The sequence below is a fragment of the Rhinopithecus roxellana genome, chromosome 15 (assembly GCF_007565055.1).
Source record: "Rhinopithecus roxellana isolate Shanxi Qingling chromosome 15, ASM756505v1, whole genome shotgun sequence".
Taxonomy (NCBI): Eukaryota; Metazoa; Chordata; class Mammalia; order Primates; family Cercopithecidae; genus Rhinopithecus; species Rhinopithecus roxellana.
The window spans coordinates 8,756,602-8,778,456 of NC_044563.1; the positions used below are offsets into that span (position 1 = coordinate 8,756,602).

At 48.9% G+C, this 21,855-nt stretch overlaps 1 protein-coding gene across 2 annotated transcripts in view; it reads right to left on the minus strand.

The window, feature by feature from the left end:
- Positions 1 to 330: 330 nt before the first annotated feature.
- The window catches only part of VWCE (von Willebrand factor C and EGF domains), a 45,976-nt gene continuing 24,451 nt past the window's right edge, over positions 331 to 21,855 (minus strand). The window contains exons 13-22 of one of the 2 annotated variants that reach the window (XM_030919025.1): positions 21,658 to 21,775; positions 19,572 to 19,657; positions 16,803 to 16,899; positions 15,329 to 15,411; positions 12,829 to 12,919; positions 12,663 to 12,745; positions 12,195 to 12,285; positions 5,746 to 6,379; positions 1,255 to 1,328; positions 331 to 453 (exon numbers count right to left, since the gene is read on the minus strand). In XM_030919025.1, coding sequence (XP_030774885.1) covers positions 428 to 453; positions 1,255 to 1,328; positions 5,746 to 6,379; positions 12,195 to 12,285; positions 12,663 to 12,745; positions 12,829 to 12,919; positions 15,329 to 15,411; positions 16,803 to 16,899; positions 19,572 to 19,657; positions 21,658 to 21,775 — 1,383 coding nt within the window. In that variant the 3' untranslated portion in view covers positions 331 to 427. Of the gene's footprint in view, positions 454 to 1,254; positions 1,329 to 5,353; positions 6,380 to 12,194; positions 12,286 to 12,662; positions 12,746 to 12,828; positions 12,920 to 15,328; positions 15,412 to 16,802; positions 16,900 to 19,571; positions 19,658 to 21,657; positions 21,776 to 21,855 lie in introns of those variants that run through there. The other variant, XM_010384947.1, reaches the window with a different exon arrangement.

The following is a 21,855-nucleotide window of genomic DNA, read 5'->3' on the forward strand; positions in this document are numbered from 1 at the left end:
CTCAGGAGGGGAGCTGGCAGTGAGCCAAGATCGCACCACTGCACTCCAGCCTGGGTAACAGAGTGAGACTCCGTCTCAAAACAACAACAAGAAAAATACAAAATTAGCCAGGTGTGGTGACACAAGTCTGTAATCCCAGCTACTTGGGAAGCTGAGGCAGGAGAATTGCTTGAACCTGGGAGGCGGAGGTTGCAGTGAGCCGGGATCACCACACTGCCCTCCAGCCTCAGCAACAAGAGTGAAACTCCATTTAAAAAAAAAAAACCATATGCCTTTTGGCTCAGTAACTTCACTTCTGGAAATTTACCTTAAAGATACACTTGTACATGTGCAAAACGATATAAGGACATGATTCTTTGCAGCATCATGTGGAAAAGCAAGATTTGAAATGACCTAAAAGTCCATCCACAGGGGTTGCTTCAACAGCTTATGCGGCATCCACACAATGTACAGCTGTAAAAGGAAAAAGCAAATGTGCTCACTAGGTGCTAAGATGGAAAGATTTTCTTTTTTTTTTTTTTTTAAAGATGGAGTCTTGCTCTGTCTTCCAGGCTGGAGTGCAGTGGCGTGATCTCAGCTCCCTGCAACCTCCACCTCCCAGGTTCAAGCAATTCTCCCGCCTCAGCCTCCCGAATAGCTGGGATTACAGGCACGTGCCACCACACCCAGCTGATTTGTGTATTTTTAGTAGAGACGGGGTTTCACCATGTTGGCCAGCCTGGTCTGGAACTCCTGACCTCATGATCCACCCACCTCGGCCTCCCAAAATGCTGAGATTACAGACGTGAGCCACTGCACCCAGCCTCGGAAAGATCTTAAAAAGAAGGTAAGTTAAAAAAACAAAGTGAATTACGTGATTTTGAGCCTCTGAAAGTTTGTCCTACTTAGAAACCTACTGTGACTTGCCTTCAGGCCATGCATCTAATAACCTTCAAAATTGGGTCTCTTGAAACAGGTTTGATCATTCTGCCCTTTGGGAAGCTCCCAGGTGCAAGGGAAACTGAGGCTACAGAATAGGCTTCCAACACACCCCCATTCTGTTCTGTTTCTCAGAACCCTGAAAGTGGAATCCTAGCTCAGGAAAAATGCAGGGTGCCTCCATCCAAGAACACACCCTTGCTTGTTGGAGCCCAGGCTCCTGAGAATTCGAAGCAGCTCATCCCATTAAAGGCACTGCACACCCCACTGGGGGCTTCAGGTGGACTCCTGCCTCCTGGTGCACTGTGGTTTATCGTGGACACAGCATGTTCTTACCTGGCCCAGTGAGAGCCCTGGCCCAGCCCTCCACCGATGGCTCCTGCACCTCTGCCCCAAGAGTTTTCTGGTGCCTGCAGACGAGCAGAAAGGCAGGCTCAGTACTATGGCAAGGCCAGCTGGGTGTGCTAGAGAGCCAAGAGCCCAGGATGAGGCTCCACCAATGAGGGACGAAAGCTGAGGGACAACTACTGGTGCATCTTCACATCCTTGGGGGACAATCCTGAGGCAAGGCATGGGCTCCACATTCTCTCAGAGGGTCCCTAGAAGGACAAAGTGCCAATTGCCTATAGCTGTAACCAGCTCATCAATGCCCCTTGGTCTTTTTCTCTTGGCTCTCATCCGAATACCATCTCCAGGTCTGCTTTAGGGGGAACCCAAACTCAAATAGTGTTCACAGGGACCCTCCTCAACTGTGGGCCATCAGCTGTCTCTCCAAACGCCAGCAGGAAAACCTCATCAGGTGACATGTGAAGTGAAGGAAAAATGCCTGGCCTGGGAGTCAGAAGAATTGGGCTCTCCTCCCATTTAGCCGTCATAATCTGTGTAGCCTTAGAACACTCTCCTAACTTCTCTGAGTCTCTGCTTCTCAGCTGTAATACTGGATAGGGAACAGTCCAGTTAAGCATGTTTTTATACTTGGAAAAACTTAGGAAAATTGTTTACAGCTGTCCCCTTGCCCCACCCCCCACTAACCTTTTTTCTTTCTTTTTTTTTTTTTTTCTTTGAGACAGGGTCTTGTTCCGTCACCCTGGTTGGAGTGCAGTAGTGTGATCTCGGCCCACTGCAACCTCTGCTTCCTGGGCTCAAGTGATTCTCCAGCCTCAGCCTCCCTAGCAGCTGGGACTGCAGGCATGCGCCACCACGCCTGACTAATTTTTGTATTTTTTGTAGGGATAGGATTTTGCCATGTTGCCCAGGCTTGTCTCAAACTCATGACCTTACAGCGATCCACCTGCCTCAGCTTCCCAAAGTGCTGGGATTGCAGGCGAGAACCACCGCGCCCGACTCTTTTTTTTTGGAGATGGAGTCTCACTCTGTCACCCAGGCTCTGGAGTGGAGTGGCGCGATCTCGGCTCACTGCAACCTCTGCCTCCCTGGTTCAAGCGATTCTCCTGCCTCAGCCTCTCAAGTAGCTGGCACTATAGGCACATACCACCATGCCCAACTAATTTTTGTATTTTTAGTAAAGATGGGGTTTCACCATATTGGTCATGCTGGTCTTGAACTCCTGACCTCGTGATCCACCCGCCTCAGTTTTCCAAAGTGCCAGGATTACAGGTATGAGCCACCACGCCCGGACTCCTTTTTTTTTTTTTTACATTTAAAATGAACATCACTGACATGAGTCCTATTTGCAGAGGCAGGTGGGGGGGGACTAGTATTAAACTTAAAATTGCATGCTAACTTATTGCATAAAAGAATAGCAATGAGGAAATCGACACTAATTTTTAGCCACTATCATATTGACAGATAGACTTGTTTGAAAAGTTGCAGCATGGGGACAACGAGCACTCTACGCTTTCATCCTGAAATCAGACCCCACGTGGCATCACCAAGCCAGGTGGGCTGTAGCAAGCTTAGGGGCCACAGGGCCACAAGTGTAAACCACTGAGACTTACAGAGGCATTATCACACGTCAATGTCACAACTCCATAAAGCAGGCCTGTTATTATCCCCATTGTCCAAATAAGGGAGCAAAAGCCAGGCACGATGGCTCATGCTTGTAATCCCAGCACTTTGGGAGGCCAAGGCAGGCAGATCACCTGAGGTCAGTTTGAGACCAGCCTGGCCAACGGGGCGAAACCCCGTCTCTACTAAAAATACAAAAACTAACTGCGCATGGTGGTGCATGCCTGTAATTCCAGCTACTCAGGAGGCTGAGGCAGGAGAATCGCTTGAACCTGGGAGGCGGAGGTTGCAGTGAGCCAAGATCATGTCACTGCACTCCAGCCTGGGTGACAGAGCACGACTCCATCTCAAAAAATAATAAGGGAGCAGAGACCTAATATCCCACAACCAGTCCAGCAGAGCGAGGTTCAGATTTGAGTTTCATGGGCCCCAGACCTTGCTCATGACCATGACCCTTTGTATTTTACTGGACAAAACGGTCTCTTAAGTCCTTTGCCTCTCCAAACTCTTTGGTTTCCATGCTCCTATCTCCCACATTCATTATTCCTGCCACCACGCTCAGGTGAGAGGCCATGACTACACTGTCATCTCGACTGGATACCAGGTTGCCTTTGCAGCCAGGAAACACTTCAGCAGACCCTTCGCCCTGGGACACAGAGTGGGCAGCAGGATAGAGAAGAGCTCAGAAGAGGGCGGCCTTGGCAAAGTGATGGGCCATGCCCTGGGGGTGCTTTCACTCCGCAGCCTCCATGGGTTTCAGTGACAGCAAGTGTGGGGCTGCATGCCTGTAATCCCAGTACTCAGGGAGGCTGAAGTGGGAGGATTACTTGAGCCTAGGAGTTCAAGACCAGTCTAAGCAACACAGCGAGACCCCGTTTCTACAAAAATTTGTTAAAAATTAGACAGGCATGGTGGCACGTGCCTCTAATCCCACCCACCCGGGAAGCTGGGGTGGGAGGAAGGCCTGAGCCCATGAAGTTGAGGCTGCAGTGAGCCCTGATCATGCCACTACACTCCAGCCTGGGTGACAGGGCAACATCCTGTCTCAAAAAAAAAAAAAAAATGGTAGCAAGTGGTGACTTGGTGACAGGGCAGCTTCTGCTTCCTAGCTCCACATCACTTCCCTTATCACAAATCCTCATCCCCCCACTCATGATGGCACTGTCCTCTTCCCGTCTCTCATGCACACTGTGCTGCACTGCTCAGATCCCCCTGCTAGGACTGAAGGATCAGTCTCCCAGCTGCTGGGAAGATGGCTGACCAGCTCTCTGGTCAATATGAGGCAGAAAGCCCTGCCCGGTGGCCCCAGCTCAGGACAGCTCTGAAGGGCCAGCCTAGCCCCAGAGTTCCCAGAGGCGGCTGGCTGAGGCTTCGAGAAGGCCCAGCAGCCCCATTCTCCCTCCCCGCTCCTTCCCCTCTGCTCACAGGTGTTCATGCTGAAAACACGTCTTAAGATAACTGCTGGCCCGGCCGGGTGCGGTGGCTCACGCCTGTCATCCCAGCACTTTGGGAGGCCAAGGCAGGCAGATCACCTGAGGTCAGGAGTTCAAGACCAGCTTAGCCAACATGGTGAAACCCCATGTCTACTAAAAATACAAAAACTTAGCCGGGTGTCGTGGTGGGTGCCTGTAATCCCAGCTACTCAGGAGGCTGAGGCAGGAGATCTGCTTGAATCCGGGAGGCAGAGGTTGCAGTGAGCCGAGGCCTTACCATTGCACTCCAGCCTGGGCAACAAGAGCGAAACTCCATCTCAAAGAAGAAACTGCTGGCCTGTAATTTAGTCTCAGAGATTCCTTCCCAGAAGCAAGTCCCCTCCATCATCTTTTCCCTTCTCACTGTGGAAGCCCCCCAGTGTCTGCATGGTATTCCATGGTGTACATACTATGCAGCCATAAAAAAGAATGAGATCATGTCCTTTGCAGGAACATGAATGGAGCTGGAGGCCATTATCCTTAGCAAAGTTACGCAGGAAGAGAAAACCAAACACAGCATGTTCTCATTTGTAAGTGGGAGTTAAATGATGAGAACACATGCACACATAAAGGCGAACAGCACACACTGGGGTCTATGGAAGGGTGGAGGGAGGGTAGAGGGAGAGACTAAGGAAAAATAACGAATGAGTACTAAGCTTAATCCCTGGGTGATGAAATAATATAATCTGTATGACAAACCCCTGTGACACGAGTTTATATAATAAACCTGCATATGTACCCCTGAACTTAAAATAAAAGTGAAAAAAAAAGAAAACAGAAAATAAAATCATGATCTTGGGGAAAAAAATAAAAAGAAGTCTCCCGATATCAAAGCCCACAAGTGCTTACAGGAGACCCTTCCCCAGCCCAGTCACAATTTAGTGCCAGCTTTTCTCCCCAGCAGTGGGGTAAAGGTGGGCGCTCATTACCACCTGTGGGCTTGGGGCCACGTTTCCCACCTTCCCACAGGTGCGCAGTGAATGAGCAGCGCAGCCTGGGGAAACCGAGACAACCTTTAATCAGGAAACCTCAGGGGGACGCACGCCACCTGGTAGTACAGTCCCAGTGAGTGGAATCCCAGCCGGACGCGACTCTTCCTCCAGGAGAACTTGGCAGCCCCGACCCTTCTCAAAAGATGAGCTGGCCATGCGGTCCAGGGAGGGTGCTGACAGTGGAAACCACCTCCTCCGTTCTTACAGCACATTCCAAACACTTCTTGGGAACAAGGTTACATCCAGCCTTGGGGGTCTTCCATCCTCACCAGGGCCCCTGCAGGAGGGAGCCCAGGCATCCCCACTAGGTTCACCCTTGGAGCCGCCCTGCACACTCCCTGGGCCACTGGCAGTGTCCTCTCTCCAGAGTCTCCCGGACACAGTGACCTACTTACATGGTGGACTCTTCCCCCCGATAGGCCCCCACTGGGGGCTGCTGGGGGCCGCGGTGGGTGGTGGCTGCCAGGGCTGCAGAGAATCTAGAGGTGGTGGGAGAAAGTGTACGAGGCCGGAGGAGGGTGATGGGGGTCTTCGAGGGGCTGGGGTCCATCATGGAAAGTGCTGAAGCTTCTGTCAGGAGGGTGGCAGGCAGAGGCGGCCACCTGGACGCTATCTGGGCCCCAGAGGCTGAGAATGAGTGTTCTGGAGTCACAGGAGGTGGCTGAGGAGCCCCTGGGGAAGCTAGAGGTAGAGTAGGGGCTCCTGGAGGGGTCGAAGGCCCTGGTGAGAGTCGAGGGGAGGCCCCAGGCTCCCCTGGCAAAGTGCCTGTGGGCCCCAAAGCGGGTGAGTGTGGACCAAGAGCTCCTGCTGGGCTTGTAGGTAAAGTCTGTGTTTTTGTCAAGTTCGTTCTTAAAAGGAGCTGGAGCAGATGGAGCGCCGGCCTCGAGAGTGATGCTGCTGGGGTCCCAGTGCAGGAGCTACAGTTAACGGGGGCCTCAGTGTCTCCATGCAGGCTCCTAGCAGCTTTGCTGAACGCCACATTTCCGTGAGCGGAGAGCCCCTGCTTTTCTTCCAGAGAAGAAAGGGAATCTAGAGAGAGGAGGGCGAAACGAGATGCACAATGGTTCTCTCCAGTGGCCAAGGTGGCTCTGGGACAAGGTACGCCAGGAACACCCAAGCTCTGTCCTCGGAGGGGCCTCAGCACACCTGGTGAGGACCGGCCAGCTCCCGCCTCCAGGAAGAGAAGACTGAAGGTGCCATGAACGGAGGGAGGCAGGCAGTTAGCTGTGTGACCTCACGCAAGGCATGCAACTCCCCTGGGCCTCTGTTTCCTCATCTGTAAAATGGGCACAGCAGTAAGGACCGAGTGTGAATGAAAGGGTGCATGGAGAGTCTCAGCCTAAACCTCAATGTGAACTATAGACACTGGATGTCAATGACATGTCAGTGTCAGTGCGGTATCACCGATTATAACAAACATGCCACACTGGTGTGGCGTGCTAATGTGGGGTGCTAATAGGGGGGCGATGCTGTGGTGTGTGGAGTCCAAGACATATGGGAACTCTCTGTACTTTCCACTTAATTTTGCCATGAGCCTCAAACCGTTCTAAAAAATAGTTTCTTTGAAGAATTTTTAGAAAAGTCTCAGCCTAGGGCCTGGCACATCATAAAGGCTCAGTACACAAGGAAAAAATAAACACAGATGTCCCTCGACTTACAATGGGGTCACATCCCAATAAACCTGTAAATCAAAAATGCATTTCTGGCTGGCTGCGGTGGCTCACGCCTGTAATCCCAGCACTTTGGGAGGCCGAGACGGGCGGATCACGAGGTCAGGAGATCAAGCCATCCTGGCTAACATGGTGAAACCCCATCTCTACTAAAAATACAAAAAAAAAATTATCCGGGCGTGGTGGTGGGCACCTGCAGTCCCAGCTACATGGAAGGCTGAGGCAGAAGAATGGTGAGAACCTGGGGGGCGGAGCTTGCAGTGAGGCGAGATCGCACCACTGCACTCCAGCCTGGGCAACAGAGCGAGACTCTCTCAAAAAAATAAATAAATAAAAAATTTAAAAAATGCATTTCTGACCAAGCACAGTGGCTCACGCCTGTAATCCCAACACTTTGAGAAGCTGAGGCGGGCGGATCACCTGAGGTCAGGAGTTCCAGACCAGCCTGGCCAATATGGTGAAACCCCATCTCTACTAAAAATACAAAAATTAGCTGGACGTGGTAGTGGGTGCCTGTAGTCCCACCTACTCGGGAGGCTAAGGCACGAGAATCACTTGAACCTGGGTGGCGGAGGCTGCAGTGAGCTGAGATCATGCCACTGCACTCCAGCCTGGGAGACAGAGCAGGACTCCGTTTCACCAAAAAAAAAAAAAAAAAAAAGGCTTTTTTTTTTCTTCTTCTTTGAGACAGGTTCTCACTCTGTTGTCCACGCTGGAGTGCAGTGGTGCGAACATGGCTCACTGCACCCTCGAGCTCCTGGGCTCAAGTGATCCTCCCACCTTCGCTCTCCTAGTCGCTGGGACCCCAGTCACATGCTACCACACCTGGCTTCCATTCTATTCCATTCTATTCCATTCTATTCCATTCTATTCCATTCTATTCCATTCTATTCCATTCTATTCTATTCTATTCTATTCTATTCTTTCATTTTAGTAGAGACAGGATCCCACTTTGTTGCCCAGGCTGGTCTCAAACTCCTGAGCTCAAGTGATGCTCCTGCCTCAGCCTCCCAAAATGCTGGGATTATAAGCATGATCCACGGTGCCCAGCAAAAATGCACATAATACAGCTCACTTCCTGAACCCTGGCCAACCTTATACGTGTTCAGAACACTTATATTGGCCAACAGTTGGGCAAAATCAGATCTAAGTCAAACCCTGATTTTTTAATAAAGTGCTGAATATTCACGTGTCACACATTGATAACCCAGGAAAAGATCAAAATTCAAAATACAGCAAAAGTTTGATGGTTTTGCACCTTGTAAAGTCAAAAAATCATTAAGATAAACCACCAGAAAGTCAGGAATCATTTGTGAAAGAAGGAAGAAGCTCAGCAAAAAGAAAATGAAGAGTGAAGAAGCAAAAAAAGAAAGAGTATCAGACCAGGCGCAGCGGCTCATGCCCATAATCCCAGCACTTTGGGAGGCCGAGGTGGGTGGATCACTTGAGGTCATGAGCTTGAGACCATCCTGGCCAGCATGCTGAAACCCCATCTCTACTAAAAATACAAAAATTAGCAAAGCATGGTGGTGCCTGTAGTCCAGCTACTCGGGAGGCTGAGGCAGGAGAGTCGCTGGAACCTGGGAGACGGAGGTTGCAGTGAGCCAAGATGACGCCACTGCACTCCAGCCTGGACAACAGAGTGAGACTCCATCTCAAAAAAAAAAAAAGAAGAAAGAGTATCAAAGGTATGATCAAGGAAAAATCAGATGTTGTCAAGCACATAAAAAACTGGAATGATTATATTTTAAAAATCAACTATTCCATTTTTTTTTTTTTTTTTTTTTTTTTTGAGACGGAGTCTTGCTCTGCCGCCCAGGCTGGAGTGCAGTGGCCGGCTCTCAGCTCACTGCAAGCTCCGCCTCCCGGGTTCACGCCATTCTCCTGTCTCAGCCTCCCGAGTAGCTGGGACTACAGGCGCCCGCCTCGTCGCCCGGCTAGTTTTTTGTATTTTTTAGTAGAGACGGGGTTTCACCATATTAGCCAGGATGGTCTCGATCTCCTGACCTCGTGATCCGCCCGTCTCGGCCTCCCAAAGTGCTGGGATTACAGGCTTGAGCCACCGCGCCCGGCCAACTATTCCATATTAATAGATGGTTGCATAACTCTAAAAATATGCTTAAAATGATTGAATCATATACTTTAAATGTGTGAATTGTATGACATATGCACTTTATCCTAAGAAAGCTGTTATACTTTTAAAAAATCATCAAAAGAGGCTGGGCTCGGTGGCTCATGCCTGTAATTTCAACAGTTTGGGAGGCCAAGGCGGGACGATCGCTTGAGTCCAGGAGTTGGGACCAGCCTGGGCAACACAGCAAGACAGTGTCTCTAAAAAATAAAATAAAATAATTAGCCAAGCGTTTATCACTTCATGGGCTTGGAAATAAAACAAAAAATTAGCCAGGCATGGTGACACGCACCTGTAGTCCCAGCTACTTGTGAGACTGAAGTAGGAGGATTGCTTGAGCCCGGGGGGTCGAGGCTACAGTGAGCTGTGATCGCACCACTGCAGTCTAGCCTGGGCAACAGAGTGAGACCCTGTCTCAAAAAAAAAAAAAATCGTCAAAAGAAAACATATTCTACTTCAATAAAAAGTTGTTTTCCCTTAAAGGGAGTTCTTGTTAATAAGAGGTATGTGGTAAACATAACGTGTTTCAGGAGAAGGAGCTGGGCTCTGGAGGTTACCTCTTTGTTTTGTTTTTGTTTGAGACAGAGTCTTGCTCTGTTGCCCAGGCTGGAGGGCAGGGGGCAGTCTCAGCTCACTGCAACCTCCATCTCCCACGTTCAAGCAATTCTCCTGCCTCAGCCTTCCAAATAGCTGAGATTGCAGGCGTGCACCAACACGCCAGGCTGATTTTTCTGTTTTTAGTAGACAGGGTTTCACCATGTTAGAAAGGCTGCTCTCGAACTCCTGGCCTCAGGCGGTCCGCCCACATCAGCCTCCCAAAGTGCTGGGATTACAAGCGTGAGCCACCATGCCAGGCCTGGAGGTCTCAGTTTCCCCATGTGGAGGTAGGAGGGCAGGATGGGGAAGAGCACAGGATAGGAAATAAGCGAAACTTAGGCTTAAGTCTTACACACCAACTAGAAACTTAACTTCTTTGAGCCTCCATTTCCCCACCTGCAAAATGGGGAACACAGCAGCCACGCTGGAACATTCCATGAACATTTAAATGAGTAATACATTTAAGTAAGGTATAAAATGCTAAGTAAACTGCCTGGCACGTTAGCTAGCAATCAGTCTCTAGACAGTCAGGGACTAATATCCACTAGCATGCAGAGAAGTTTGTGGTGGTTACAATGAAGTACAATCTATGATGTCCCCAACATGATGGATTTAAAGGCTCAGCGGATATTCCCGGCACCACCCGCCCTAAAAGCTCATCATCCACAGATCTGAAAAGCTGCCCCCGAAAAGAGAACATACTCTTTGAAAGGTCAAAGGAGTTAAACAAATATTTTATAAAAAAGGAAATTCAGGGGCCGGGCGCGATGTCTCAAGCCTGTAATCCCAGCACTTTGGGAGGCCGAGACGGGCAGATCACGAGGTCAGGCGATCGAGACCATCCTGGCTAACATGGTGAAACCCCGTCTCTACTAAAAAATACAAAAAACTAGCTGGGCAGGTGGCAGGCACCTGTAGTCCCAGCTACTGGGGAGGCTGAGGCAGGAGAATGGCGGGAACCCGCAAGGAGGAGCTTGCAGTGAGCCGAGATCATGCCACCGCACTCCAGCCCGGGCGAGAGAGCGAGACTCTGTCTCAAAAAAAAAAAAAAGAAAATTCAGGCCACCATCAGTGAAAAAAATTCCCTGTCTTCCTAGAAGTTTAAAAAACATAAAATAGATCCAGCAATCCCACTGCTGAGTATTTACCCAGAAGATTTAAAGTCAGTTTGAGGAAGACAGCTGCACTCCTGTGTTCACTGTGACACTATTCACAGTAGCCAAGCTATGGAACCTACCTAAGTGTCCGTCAATAGTACTTCATTGTCTGCATATACCACATTTCTTTATCCAGAATGGAATATTATTTAGCCTTTTAAAACAAGGAAATGACAGGCTCACGCCTGTAATCCCAGCACTTTGGGAGGCCGAAGGGGGCGGATCACTTAAGGTCAGAAGTTCGAGACCAGCCTGACAAACATGGTGAAACCTTGTCTCTACTAAAAATACAAAAATTAGCCGGGCGTGGTGGTGTGCGCCTGTAATCCCAGCTATTCAGGACGCTGAGGCACGAGAATCACTTGAACCTGGGAGGCGGAAGTTGAAGTGAGCTGAGATCGCACCACTGCACTCCAGCCTGGGTGACAGTGAGAATCCTCAAAAAAAAAAAAAAAACAAAAGAAATTCTGTCATTTGCAACAACATGGATGAAATTGGAGAAGATTATGCTAAGCAAAATAAGCCAGACACATACAGACAACCATTGCAAAATCTCAGTGTTATGTGGAATCCAAAATGATTGAACCCAAAGAAGCAGAGAGTAGAATCGTGGTTATGGAGGGCTGGTGGCGGCGAGGGGAATGGGGAGATGATTGTCAAAGGGTACAAAATCTCAGTGAGACAGAAGGAATATGTGTTGTGTTGTGTTTTGTGTTGTTTAGAGACAGTGTCTCTCTGTGGCCCTGGCTGGAGTACAGTGGCATCAGTTGTTGGGAATCAATCCACTGTCCTATCTAAAAGCATCGACTCCAGGCTGAAATCCTGGCTTTACCACCAATCAGCTATGTGAACTCAAGCACAGCACTTCACCTCCCTGGGTCTGTTTCTCACCTGGCACAGGATGACAGGAGTATTGCAGGGGTATAGACACATGAGGTGTCACGGCACACAGTGGGTGCTCAATGCATGTTAGAGATGACTCTTCTGTAAAACGGACTTAGTTCCCATGTTGTATTTTAAAATAAAGAAGAAAGCAGAGGAAGAGATTAAGAAAGGAGATAAAGAAGAAAAAGGGAGTACAAATAAACAAACACCATTGTGTGTGGCATCATGAGCATGGGACGAGGGTCAGCAGGTCACAGCACAGCTGTACAACCTTGCGCGAGCTGTGTTCTCTCTCTGAGCCTGGCTTTCTCTCATCTGGCCCTTTACAGGTTCTACGTACTGGGGAAGAAGAGCAAAATGGAAGAAAATGATGGAGACACTCCAGGACCCAGAGGCCCACTTACCTGGGCAGGAAGAGCAACAGTCCCCAGGGAGCAGGGCAGGGTCGGCACAGGCCCGCTGGCAGGGAACCTTCTCGCAGCTCACCTCTCCCAGCTGGGGAAGCAGAAGGACCCCCATGAGGAAGCCCAGAGCATCTTGCCTGCCCTGGGCAGTGCCCTCAAGGGCCTCCTGCACCAGCACCAGGACCCATGGAAAGATCCCGGGACAGGGGCTGCAGTGCCTGAGCCCTCGCCTGGAGAACAGGTAAAGCCAGCCATGGCAGGACCCCCTTAGGGAAACCACTTCTCCCTCTGGACTTCCACAGAGGGAGAGATGGTCAAAACCAAAGATATTCTGGCAGTTAATTAAAGGTGGAGGATGGCAGGAGGATGGACTCATGCCGGCTAAGGGGCTCCATGTTTTGCAAAGGGACAGAAGGCAAGAAGCCGCCCTCTTCTGGGGCCGCTCTTGGGTTCCCAGGCCCAGCTCACCTGGCACGTGCACCTGGTGCAGGGTTCATCATCCAAGGTGAACACCTGGCCATTCGCCACCTTCCTTCCCTCGTAGTTGCAGTCTGTGGAGGCAGAGGAGACAGGAGCCCATGAGAGCCGAGGCCTGGCCGGGAGCCTCGCACGTGGGGTAGTTGGTCCCACTCACCTCGGCACACGGGACAGCACTCCCCGTCAGGGTGGAAAGGGTAGGTACAGGTGATGGGGCAGTCCACGGGGGAACAGGCCACTGAGCCCAGCTGCAAGACACAGAAAACACACAAGGCCCTTGGTTCAGGGCAGCTGATCAGACACTCAGGAAAACGCTGCTCCTATAGCCACTGAGTGCTCATCAGAACAATCAACATTGTGGGAGGAGTCCATGGTGGGACAGTGGAGCAGGGACGCATTTTCTCTGTTGGGGTCCATCTTCCCATTAGAATTCAAGCCCCTCAAAGGTAAGAACATGGCCCTGTCCACGGAGTGCATCTGTTAACAAGTGCCTGTTGCATGAACTGCCCAGAAAAGATGAGCACCGAAACCCAAGACAGGAAGATCCAGGGGCCAAAGTTCCCCAAAGCCCGAGGCTGAGAACAACTGGGGCCTACGTGCAGTGGGTCACTCAGGGTAAGTAGCCCAGAGCTGTTTACATGCACAGGGCTGTTTACCCTGAGTTTCTCAATCTTTCTGCAGATCGTGTCCCTTGTCACGCATGTACTCTGCTGAGGCTCACAGATCACCAAAGGAATACTGCTTCTGTACCCACGCCAGCAAATCAGCGTCATCCCACATTCAGACGGTCAGCACAATAAACATTAAGAATTTTTTGCCCGGAGCGGTGGCTCACTCCTATAATCCCAACATTTTGGGAGGCCGAGGCGGGCAGATCACTTGAGGTCAGGAGTTCGAGACCAGCCTGGCCAACATGGCAAAACTCCAACTCTACTAAAAGTACAAAAATTAGCCGGCCGTGGTGGCACGCACCTGTAATCCCAGCTACTCAGGAGGCTGAGACAGGAGAATTGCTTGAACGTGGGAGGCAGAGGTTGCAGTGAGCCAAGATTATGCCACTGCACTCCAGCCTGGTGACAGAGCGAGACTGTCTCAAAAAAAATAAATAAAAGAATTTTTTTTCATCCAGGCATAGTGGCTCACACCTATAATCCAGCACTTTGGGAAGGTGAGGTAGGAGGATCACTTGAGGCCAGGAATTCAAGACCAGCCTAGGCAACACAGCAAGATTTTTTTTTATTAAGAAAATATTTTTTTATATTTTTTAATAAATATTTTATATTTTTATATTTTAATTTAAAAATTTTAAATATTAAATTTAAAATTTTTTAATTTTTATAAAAAAATTTATTTTATAAAAAATTTTAATTTTTTTATAAAAATAATTTTATATATAAAATTTTTAAATTTTTTTAATATAAAAATTTTATAAAATAAACTTTTAAAAAAGAAAAAACTTTTTGCCTGGGTGCAATGGCTTATGCCTGTAATCCCAAAACCTTTGGAGGCCGAGGTGGGAGGACTGTCTGAGCCCAGAAGTTCCATACCAGCCTGAGCAATACAACACGACCCCACCTCTATGAAAAAAATGTTTTAATTAGCCAGGTGTGGCGGTAATCCTGGCTGGGTGTGATCCCACCTACTTGGGACGATCGCTTGAGCCCAGGAGTTCAAGGTTGCAGTGAGCCATGATCACGCTACTGCACTTCAACCTGGGTGACAGAGCAACACCCTGTCTCAAAAAAAAAAAACATTTTTTTCATTCTCCAAAAATTAAATGATACTATGGGACATGCTTTTTCAGACTGAGAGGCAGTATGACTCAGAATAAATGTGCATCTCGGAATCACAATGCTAGGGTTCCATTCTCAGTACTTTGATTAACTAGTTATGGGATCTTGAGCAAAGACTCTCTCTGTGCCTTGGTTTTCTCATCCAGAAGAATGAGATGATAAATTCTGGAATGGATTAGCTGAGTGCATGCCTATGAGGGGCCTGGCACACAGCAAGAGCTTGACCATGTGGGTCTATTGAAAAGGTTCCAGTACCGGGTTCTAGGTTTATGCGCTTCACCTCCACCCTCATCAAGAATCCCTGAGACCATCTCTAGGGGGTAACCCAGAAGCAGAGGACTTTGCCAGCCAGGTTTAAAAACATTTATCTGGGCTGGGCATGGTGGCTCATGCCTGTAATCCCAACACTTTGGGAGGCTGAGGTGGGCAGATCACCTGAGTTCAGGAGTTCGGAAACAGCCTGGCCAACATGGCGAAACCCCGTCTCTACCAAAAATACAAAAATTAGCCATGCGTAATGGTGCATGCCTGTAGTCTCAGCTACTTGGGAGGCTGACACAGGAGACTCGCTTGAACTCGGGAGGCGGAGGTTGCAGTGAGCTGAGATTGCACCACTGCACTCCAACCTGGGAGCCTGGGTGATAAAGCAAGACTCCATCTCAAAAACAAACAAAAAAAATTATCTGGCCCTGTCTAAAGGGTCACTGGACTGGAGGGAGCAGGACTGGAGGGAGCTGACTTCCACCATGAACCAGAAGCATCCCTTGTCGTGGAGGTCTCTGGATTTTGCCTCTGGGATTCAGGAGCCGATGTCAGTTGTGGGGGAGTTTCCAGAGGCAGGGGTCAGATCTGGGTGGTCCATACCAGGCAGATGCAGCTCAGACATGGGTCCAGCACAGACGGGAAGGTCTCGTTGTTATAGAAGATTCTGCCTGTGTAGGTGCAGCCTGCCAGAGAGAGCATGTGCTGAGCACCAGCTGGGAGTGGCCAGGGACCAGGCTCCCTGCCAGGGCCAAGGTGAGAGGCTTATCTGGATAGCAAACGGGAGGCCATGTGCCTCCCCAGGCAGTCACCCTGGGAGTTAGGGAAGGGAAGAAATGCCTGTCTGGATTGTCTGAATCGTGTATTGACTTTTTTCCCACCGGACTCAGCAAAAGGATCAAGTGTCTTGGCCTCAGTGTTCTCACCCTGGAGAGTGGGGAGATTCGTCCTCTACCTCTCACCGGGGGGATGAGGCAGAAGGACTGGGAAATACGAGGTGTGTGTGAGGCCCCACAGCATCTCCCCAACCTCCTCTCTGCCTTCCAAACTCAGTCAAACCGCCAACCCCGCCTGTCCAGAACATTCCCCAACACCACTCCCCTCTCTGATTCCTGACAGCCCCAGGAGCCTGATCTGAGTGATGATACTATAACATACTGGTAAGTGTAACAGCAGGTGATGAGGCAGTAGGGGAAGCTTTAAAAAAAAAAAAAAAAAATATATATATATATATATATATATATATGTAAAATGTACATCTACTAAATGTGTGTGAGCATCACAAAAAGAGACTAGAAGGACATAAACACAAATTTAACAGTCGTAATAGGTCCTTGTTAGTATTTTTTATTTTTGCTTTCTGTGTTTTTTTCCTAAATTTTCTATAATGGAGTCGGGTGTGTTGGCTCATGCCTGTAATCCCAGCACTTTAGGAGGCCGAGGCAGGCAGATCACCTGAGGTCAGGAGTTCGAGACCAGCCCGGCCAACATGGTGAAACCCTGTCTCTACTAAAAATACAAAAACTAGCTGGGCGTGGTGGTTAGGCGCCTGTGATCCCAGCTACTCAGAAGGCTGAAGCAGGAGAATCGCCTGAACCCAAGAGGCGGAGGGTGCAGTTTGAGATTGCGCCACTGCACTCCAGCCTGGGTGACAGAGCAAGGCTGTCTCAAAACAAGTAAAATAAAATAAAATAAATTTTCTATAATAAAACATTACTTCTGAAATCATGGAAAAGGTAAAAATGACTATTAAAATGCAAAAATGACTATTAAAACTTCTCTCCTCTTGCTGTTTTCCCATTGTCTCACAGGTACAGCTCCTGTACCGCCCACCTGCACTGTAAGCCCTGCATGTCTTCAGATCTGCCTCCAGCACTCAGAGGCGGCCTGACTTGGGCAAACTGTTTTATCTCAGTTTCTTTATCTGTGCAATGGGGTTGTCCCTTGGGGTTGTTACGACAAGAGATGACGGTTGTATAGGGCTTAGCGCAAAGGAGCCTGGTGCAGGGTGAACCTGGAGGTGGGACCCCCTGAGATGCCCTGCTCTGGGGGGCTGGGGGTGGAGGCAGGGGATTACCTGCTGAACAGTCTGGGCAGCACTGTCCAGGGATCCGGATCGGGTGAGGGCAGGAGTCCACACAGTCTGTTCTCTTGCAGCTCACCAAGCCATCTGCCTGGAGGAAGGAGGAACTTCACCAAGACCCCACCGGTGACACCAGCCCCTGCCTCCCCGCCCTGCAAAAGAAACAGCAATGTAGCAACCTGGCCAAGGCTTGCCCTGAAAGGCACCATGATGCAACTGAAAGGTGGCAGGTCCCCCTAAAGAGGACCGGTTACTTGGGAAAGGCCATGTGAGCCTTCCAGGAAGTCTACGCATCTTTAAGGAGAAGGAAAGTCAGGGCTGGGATTTCTGGTCTCCTCGGCTTCCTGTAGCAGCCAAAGGCTGCACCGTTACCCCCATCCAAATCCTTTCTCACCTTTTCCCTGGAAACCTGGTTCATCGGGAACCTACAGAGTACCATAAACATTATTTTTAGAAAAAACAATGCTACCAGAAACGTCTATTTCAGAGAGCCAAAGTGCCATACAAGGTTTCTTTTCTTTTCTTTTTTTTTTAAGACAGAGTCTCAGTCTATTGCCCAGGCTGGAGTGTAATGGCGCAATCTTGGCTCACTGCAACCTCCACCTCCCTGGTTTAAACGATTCTCCTGCCTCAGCCTCCTGAGTAGCTGGGATTACAGGCATGCACCACCATGGCAGGCTAATTTTTTTATATTTAGTAGAGACGGGGTTTCACCATGTTGGTCAGGCTGGTCTTGAACTCGTGACCTCAGATCATCCCCACATGTCGGCCTCCCAAAATGCTGGGATTATACGTGTGGGCCACCGCACCCGAACTCTTTTTCTTTAAAAAAAAAAAAAAAAATCTGACAGTTTGAACCTTTTGTATCCCTCTCTCGGTGACTGATTATGGGTGCCTGAAATCAGTCATAAAGGAGAAGATAGCACAGGATGGACTTTCCTCCCAACTCTAATTTCAATGAGACGTGTTCAGCTTACAGCTTTTCAACCAACGGCTCATCGAAGGCACTAGAAGGCTGGGCTTCTCCCACATGAAAGTGCACACAGGGCCGGGCGCGGTGGCTCAAGCCTGTAATCCCACCACTTTGGGAGGCCGAGACGGGTGGATCACGAGGTCAGGAGATCGAGCCCATCCTGGCTAACACGGTGAAACCCCGTCTCTACTAACAAAAATCCAAAAATCCAGCTGGGCAAGGTGGCAGGCGCCTGTAGTCCCAGCTACTCGGGAGGCTGAGGCAGGAGAATGGCGTAAACCCGGGAGGCGGAGCTTGCAGTGAGCTGAAATCCAGCCACTGCACTCCAGCCTGGGCGACAGAGCGAGACTCCGTCTCAAAAAAAAAAAAAAAAAAAAAAAAAAAGAAAGTGCACACAAATCACCTAGAGGTTAAAATGCAGTTTACGAGGGCAGAGGTGTGGGCGGGGCCTCGAAAGCCTGCACGTCTAACCAGGGCTCCCAACACAGGTGCAAGAGACCTCGTTTTGAGAAATAAACCTCTAAAAGACTCGAAGCTCTTAAAGTAGAAAGGAAAGCCAGCATGTATTAGATTGGTGCAAAAGTAATTGCGGTTTTTGCCATTATACATAATGGTAAAAAAAAAAAAAAAACCCCGCAATGACTAGTGCTTCAATAATGAGCTAAAAGAGTTGTATTTCTGGCTGGATAGCTATATTTACATTGCTGTCGATCTGACTCAAACTCATGCACCTCCTTACCCATTTCTGAAATGGTGAGGTCACACGATTTGCAGTCATGAAGAAAACGTTGCAATTTCATAGAAACAGCCTGAACAACTAGGTCTCAGGCTGCCCCACTCCCTCAGTTATCCATGCCTGGGGAGAACCTTCTATGAAGATTCCTAATTCTTACTCCTCATGCCAGCAGCTCCCTGCACATGCACAGTGTGTTACACACACTTTTTTTTTTTTTTTGAAACAGGGTCTTTTTCACCCAGGCTGGAATGCAGTAACGTGATCACAGTTCACTGCAGCCTCGACCTCCTGGGTCAGCCTCAGGAGCTGAGGAAGCGATCCTCCCACCTTAGCCTCCCAAGTAGCTGGGACCACAGAGGCATGCCACTACACGCAGTTAATTTTTGGGTTTTTTTTGTAGAGACAGGGTCTCACCATGTTGTCCAGGCTGGTCTCAAATTCCTGGGCTCAAGCAATCTTCCCACCTCAGCCTCCCTAAGTGTTGGGATTATAGGCGTGAGCCACCACTCTTGGCCATACACACTTTTTTTGTTTTCTGAGATGGAGTCTTGCTTTGTTGCCCAAGCTGGGGTGCAGTGGCACGATCTCAGCTCACTGCAACCTCCTCCTCCTGGGTTCAAATGATTCTCCTGCCTCAGTCTCCCAAGTAGCTGGGACTACAGGCACCCGCCACCACACTCGGCTAATTTTTTGTATTTTTAGTATTTTTTGTATTTTAGTTTCACCATGTTAGCCAGGATGGCCTCGATCTCCTCAACTTGTGATCCAACCGCCTCAGCCTCCCAAAGTGCTGGGATTACAGGCGTGAGCCACCGCGCCCAGCCAACCATACGCACTTCTTAAGGCCAACTGCCAAGCGCCACCGTCCTCACACATCTACTGAGGGCAGGAAAAACTGGGTCCAACCCTTTCTGTGAAAGTGGAACTTGACAGTGCCGGAGGGAGACTGCAGCCAGCCTGAGGCCAGCCTCTGGAGGGGCCAGGACGCTTGTCTCCTCTGGGTGAGGCAGGGCAGCCGGGTAAAGCAGCTGAAGGCGAGCAGGTTGTCATTCACCTGGCAGATGCATAACTCACAGGGGTCACCAGGCGACCAGATCTGTCCAATCGGAAACTCAACCCCGTTGTCATCGAGAGAGCAGCCTGGATGAGGACAATGGCAAAGAAAAGACAGTGGGCACAAGACCTAGACTACAATAGCAGCAAGGACAGACGCCTTATGCGCACACACACACACAGACACCGGTATCACTCACACACATCGACACATAAACTTACACACACTCATACAAATGCACACTTACATATATGCACAGATACAACTCACACTCATACAAATGCACACTTAAATACACACACACAGATACCATTCATGCACAAACACAGAGACACACACTGATACAAATGTACATTTGCATACACACACAGATACAACAGACACACATACACTCATACAAATGCACTTACGTACACATTACGTACACTTATGTACACTTACGTACAACTCACACAGACACACACATACACACATGCTCACAGATACCATTCATGCACACACACACTCATACAAATGCATATTTATATACACACACACAGATACCGTTCACAGAGACACACATACACTCATACTAATGCACACTTACACATGCACGCAGATACCATTCATGCATACACACACTCATACAAATGCATATTTATACACACACAGATACAGTTCACAGAGACACACATACACTCATACTAATGCATACTTACACATGCACACAGATACCATTCATGCACAAACACAGAGACACACACATACACAAATGCAGATTTACAGATACAACTCACAGACACACATACACTCATACAAATGCACTTACGTACACATACACATGCTCACAGATACCATTCGTGCAGACACACGCACTCATACAAATGCATATTTATATATACACACACACAGATACAGTTCAGAGACACACATACACTCATACTAATGCACACTTACACATGCACGCAGATACCATTCATGCATACACACACATACAAATGCATATTTATACATACACACAGATACAGTTCACAGAGACACACATACACTCATACTAATGCATACTTACACATGCATGCAGATACCATTCATGCACAAACACAGAGACACACACATACACAAATGCAGATTTACATACACACACAGATACAACTCACACAGACACACACACTCATACAAATACACTTACATACATATTCTCACACACACACAGATACTACTCACAGAGACACAAACTTGCACACAGACACACTCATAGAATCAAACACTTACATGCACATACACATATACAGACACAACAAACACAAACATGCATGCTCACACAGGCACACACAAAAACACAAAAACAGGCACAAACATAAATACCACAGAGACACACTCATACTACACAAAGCAGACACATGCTCATGCACAAAGACACACGTACACAGACTCCCACACGCAGATACCACTAATACACTGACACACACACAGAGAAAACTACTCACAAGCACAGAAACACACACACAGGCACACACTAAGACATACGACACAACACACAGATACAAACTTGTACACAGGCAAAGACACATGTACACAAATTTACACACATTCATACAAATGCACACATACATATACATGCTCACAGACACACACATTACTCACACAGACACACGAACTTACACTTAGACACATACATACATTTACATGCACACACACATATACAGACACGAGAGACACATATGCAGACACAAGACACATAAACATGCATGCTCACACAGGCACACACAAAAACACAGACACACACACACAGAGATACACAGACATACTACACAAAACACAGACACACGCTCATATACATAAATACAAAGACACACATACACAGGCTCCCACACGCAGGTACTACTAACACACCAACACACAAGATAACCACTCACAAACTCAGACACACACAAACTTACACAGGCACACAGATACTACACAAAACAGACTCACACTCATACACACGCACACAAAGACACATGTACACACACACAAACACACACACCAGCAGTCTCAACAGGTGAAGCTCAGCCTCTCTCCCCAGAATCCACGCCCTGCCCTGTGGGGCAGCCCTGGGCCAGCTCACCTGTCGCGGGTGTGGGCTCCTGGCAGGTGAAGCAGCACTGCCCAGGGCCCAGCCGCCACTCTTCTCGGGGGCAGGCCAGCTCAGGGCAGGGCATGAAGGAGCACTCCACCTCCCCATTCTGGAAGAGAGTCCAGGCACAGAATGATGAGGGCAGCGCCTGGAGACCATGGAGAGCTAGAGGAGGGTGGCAGGCTGCCA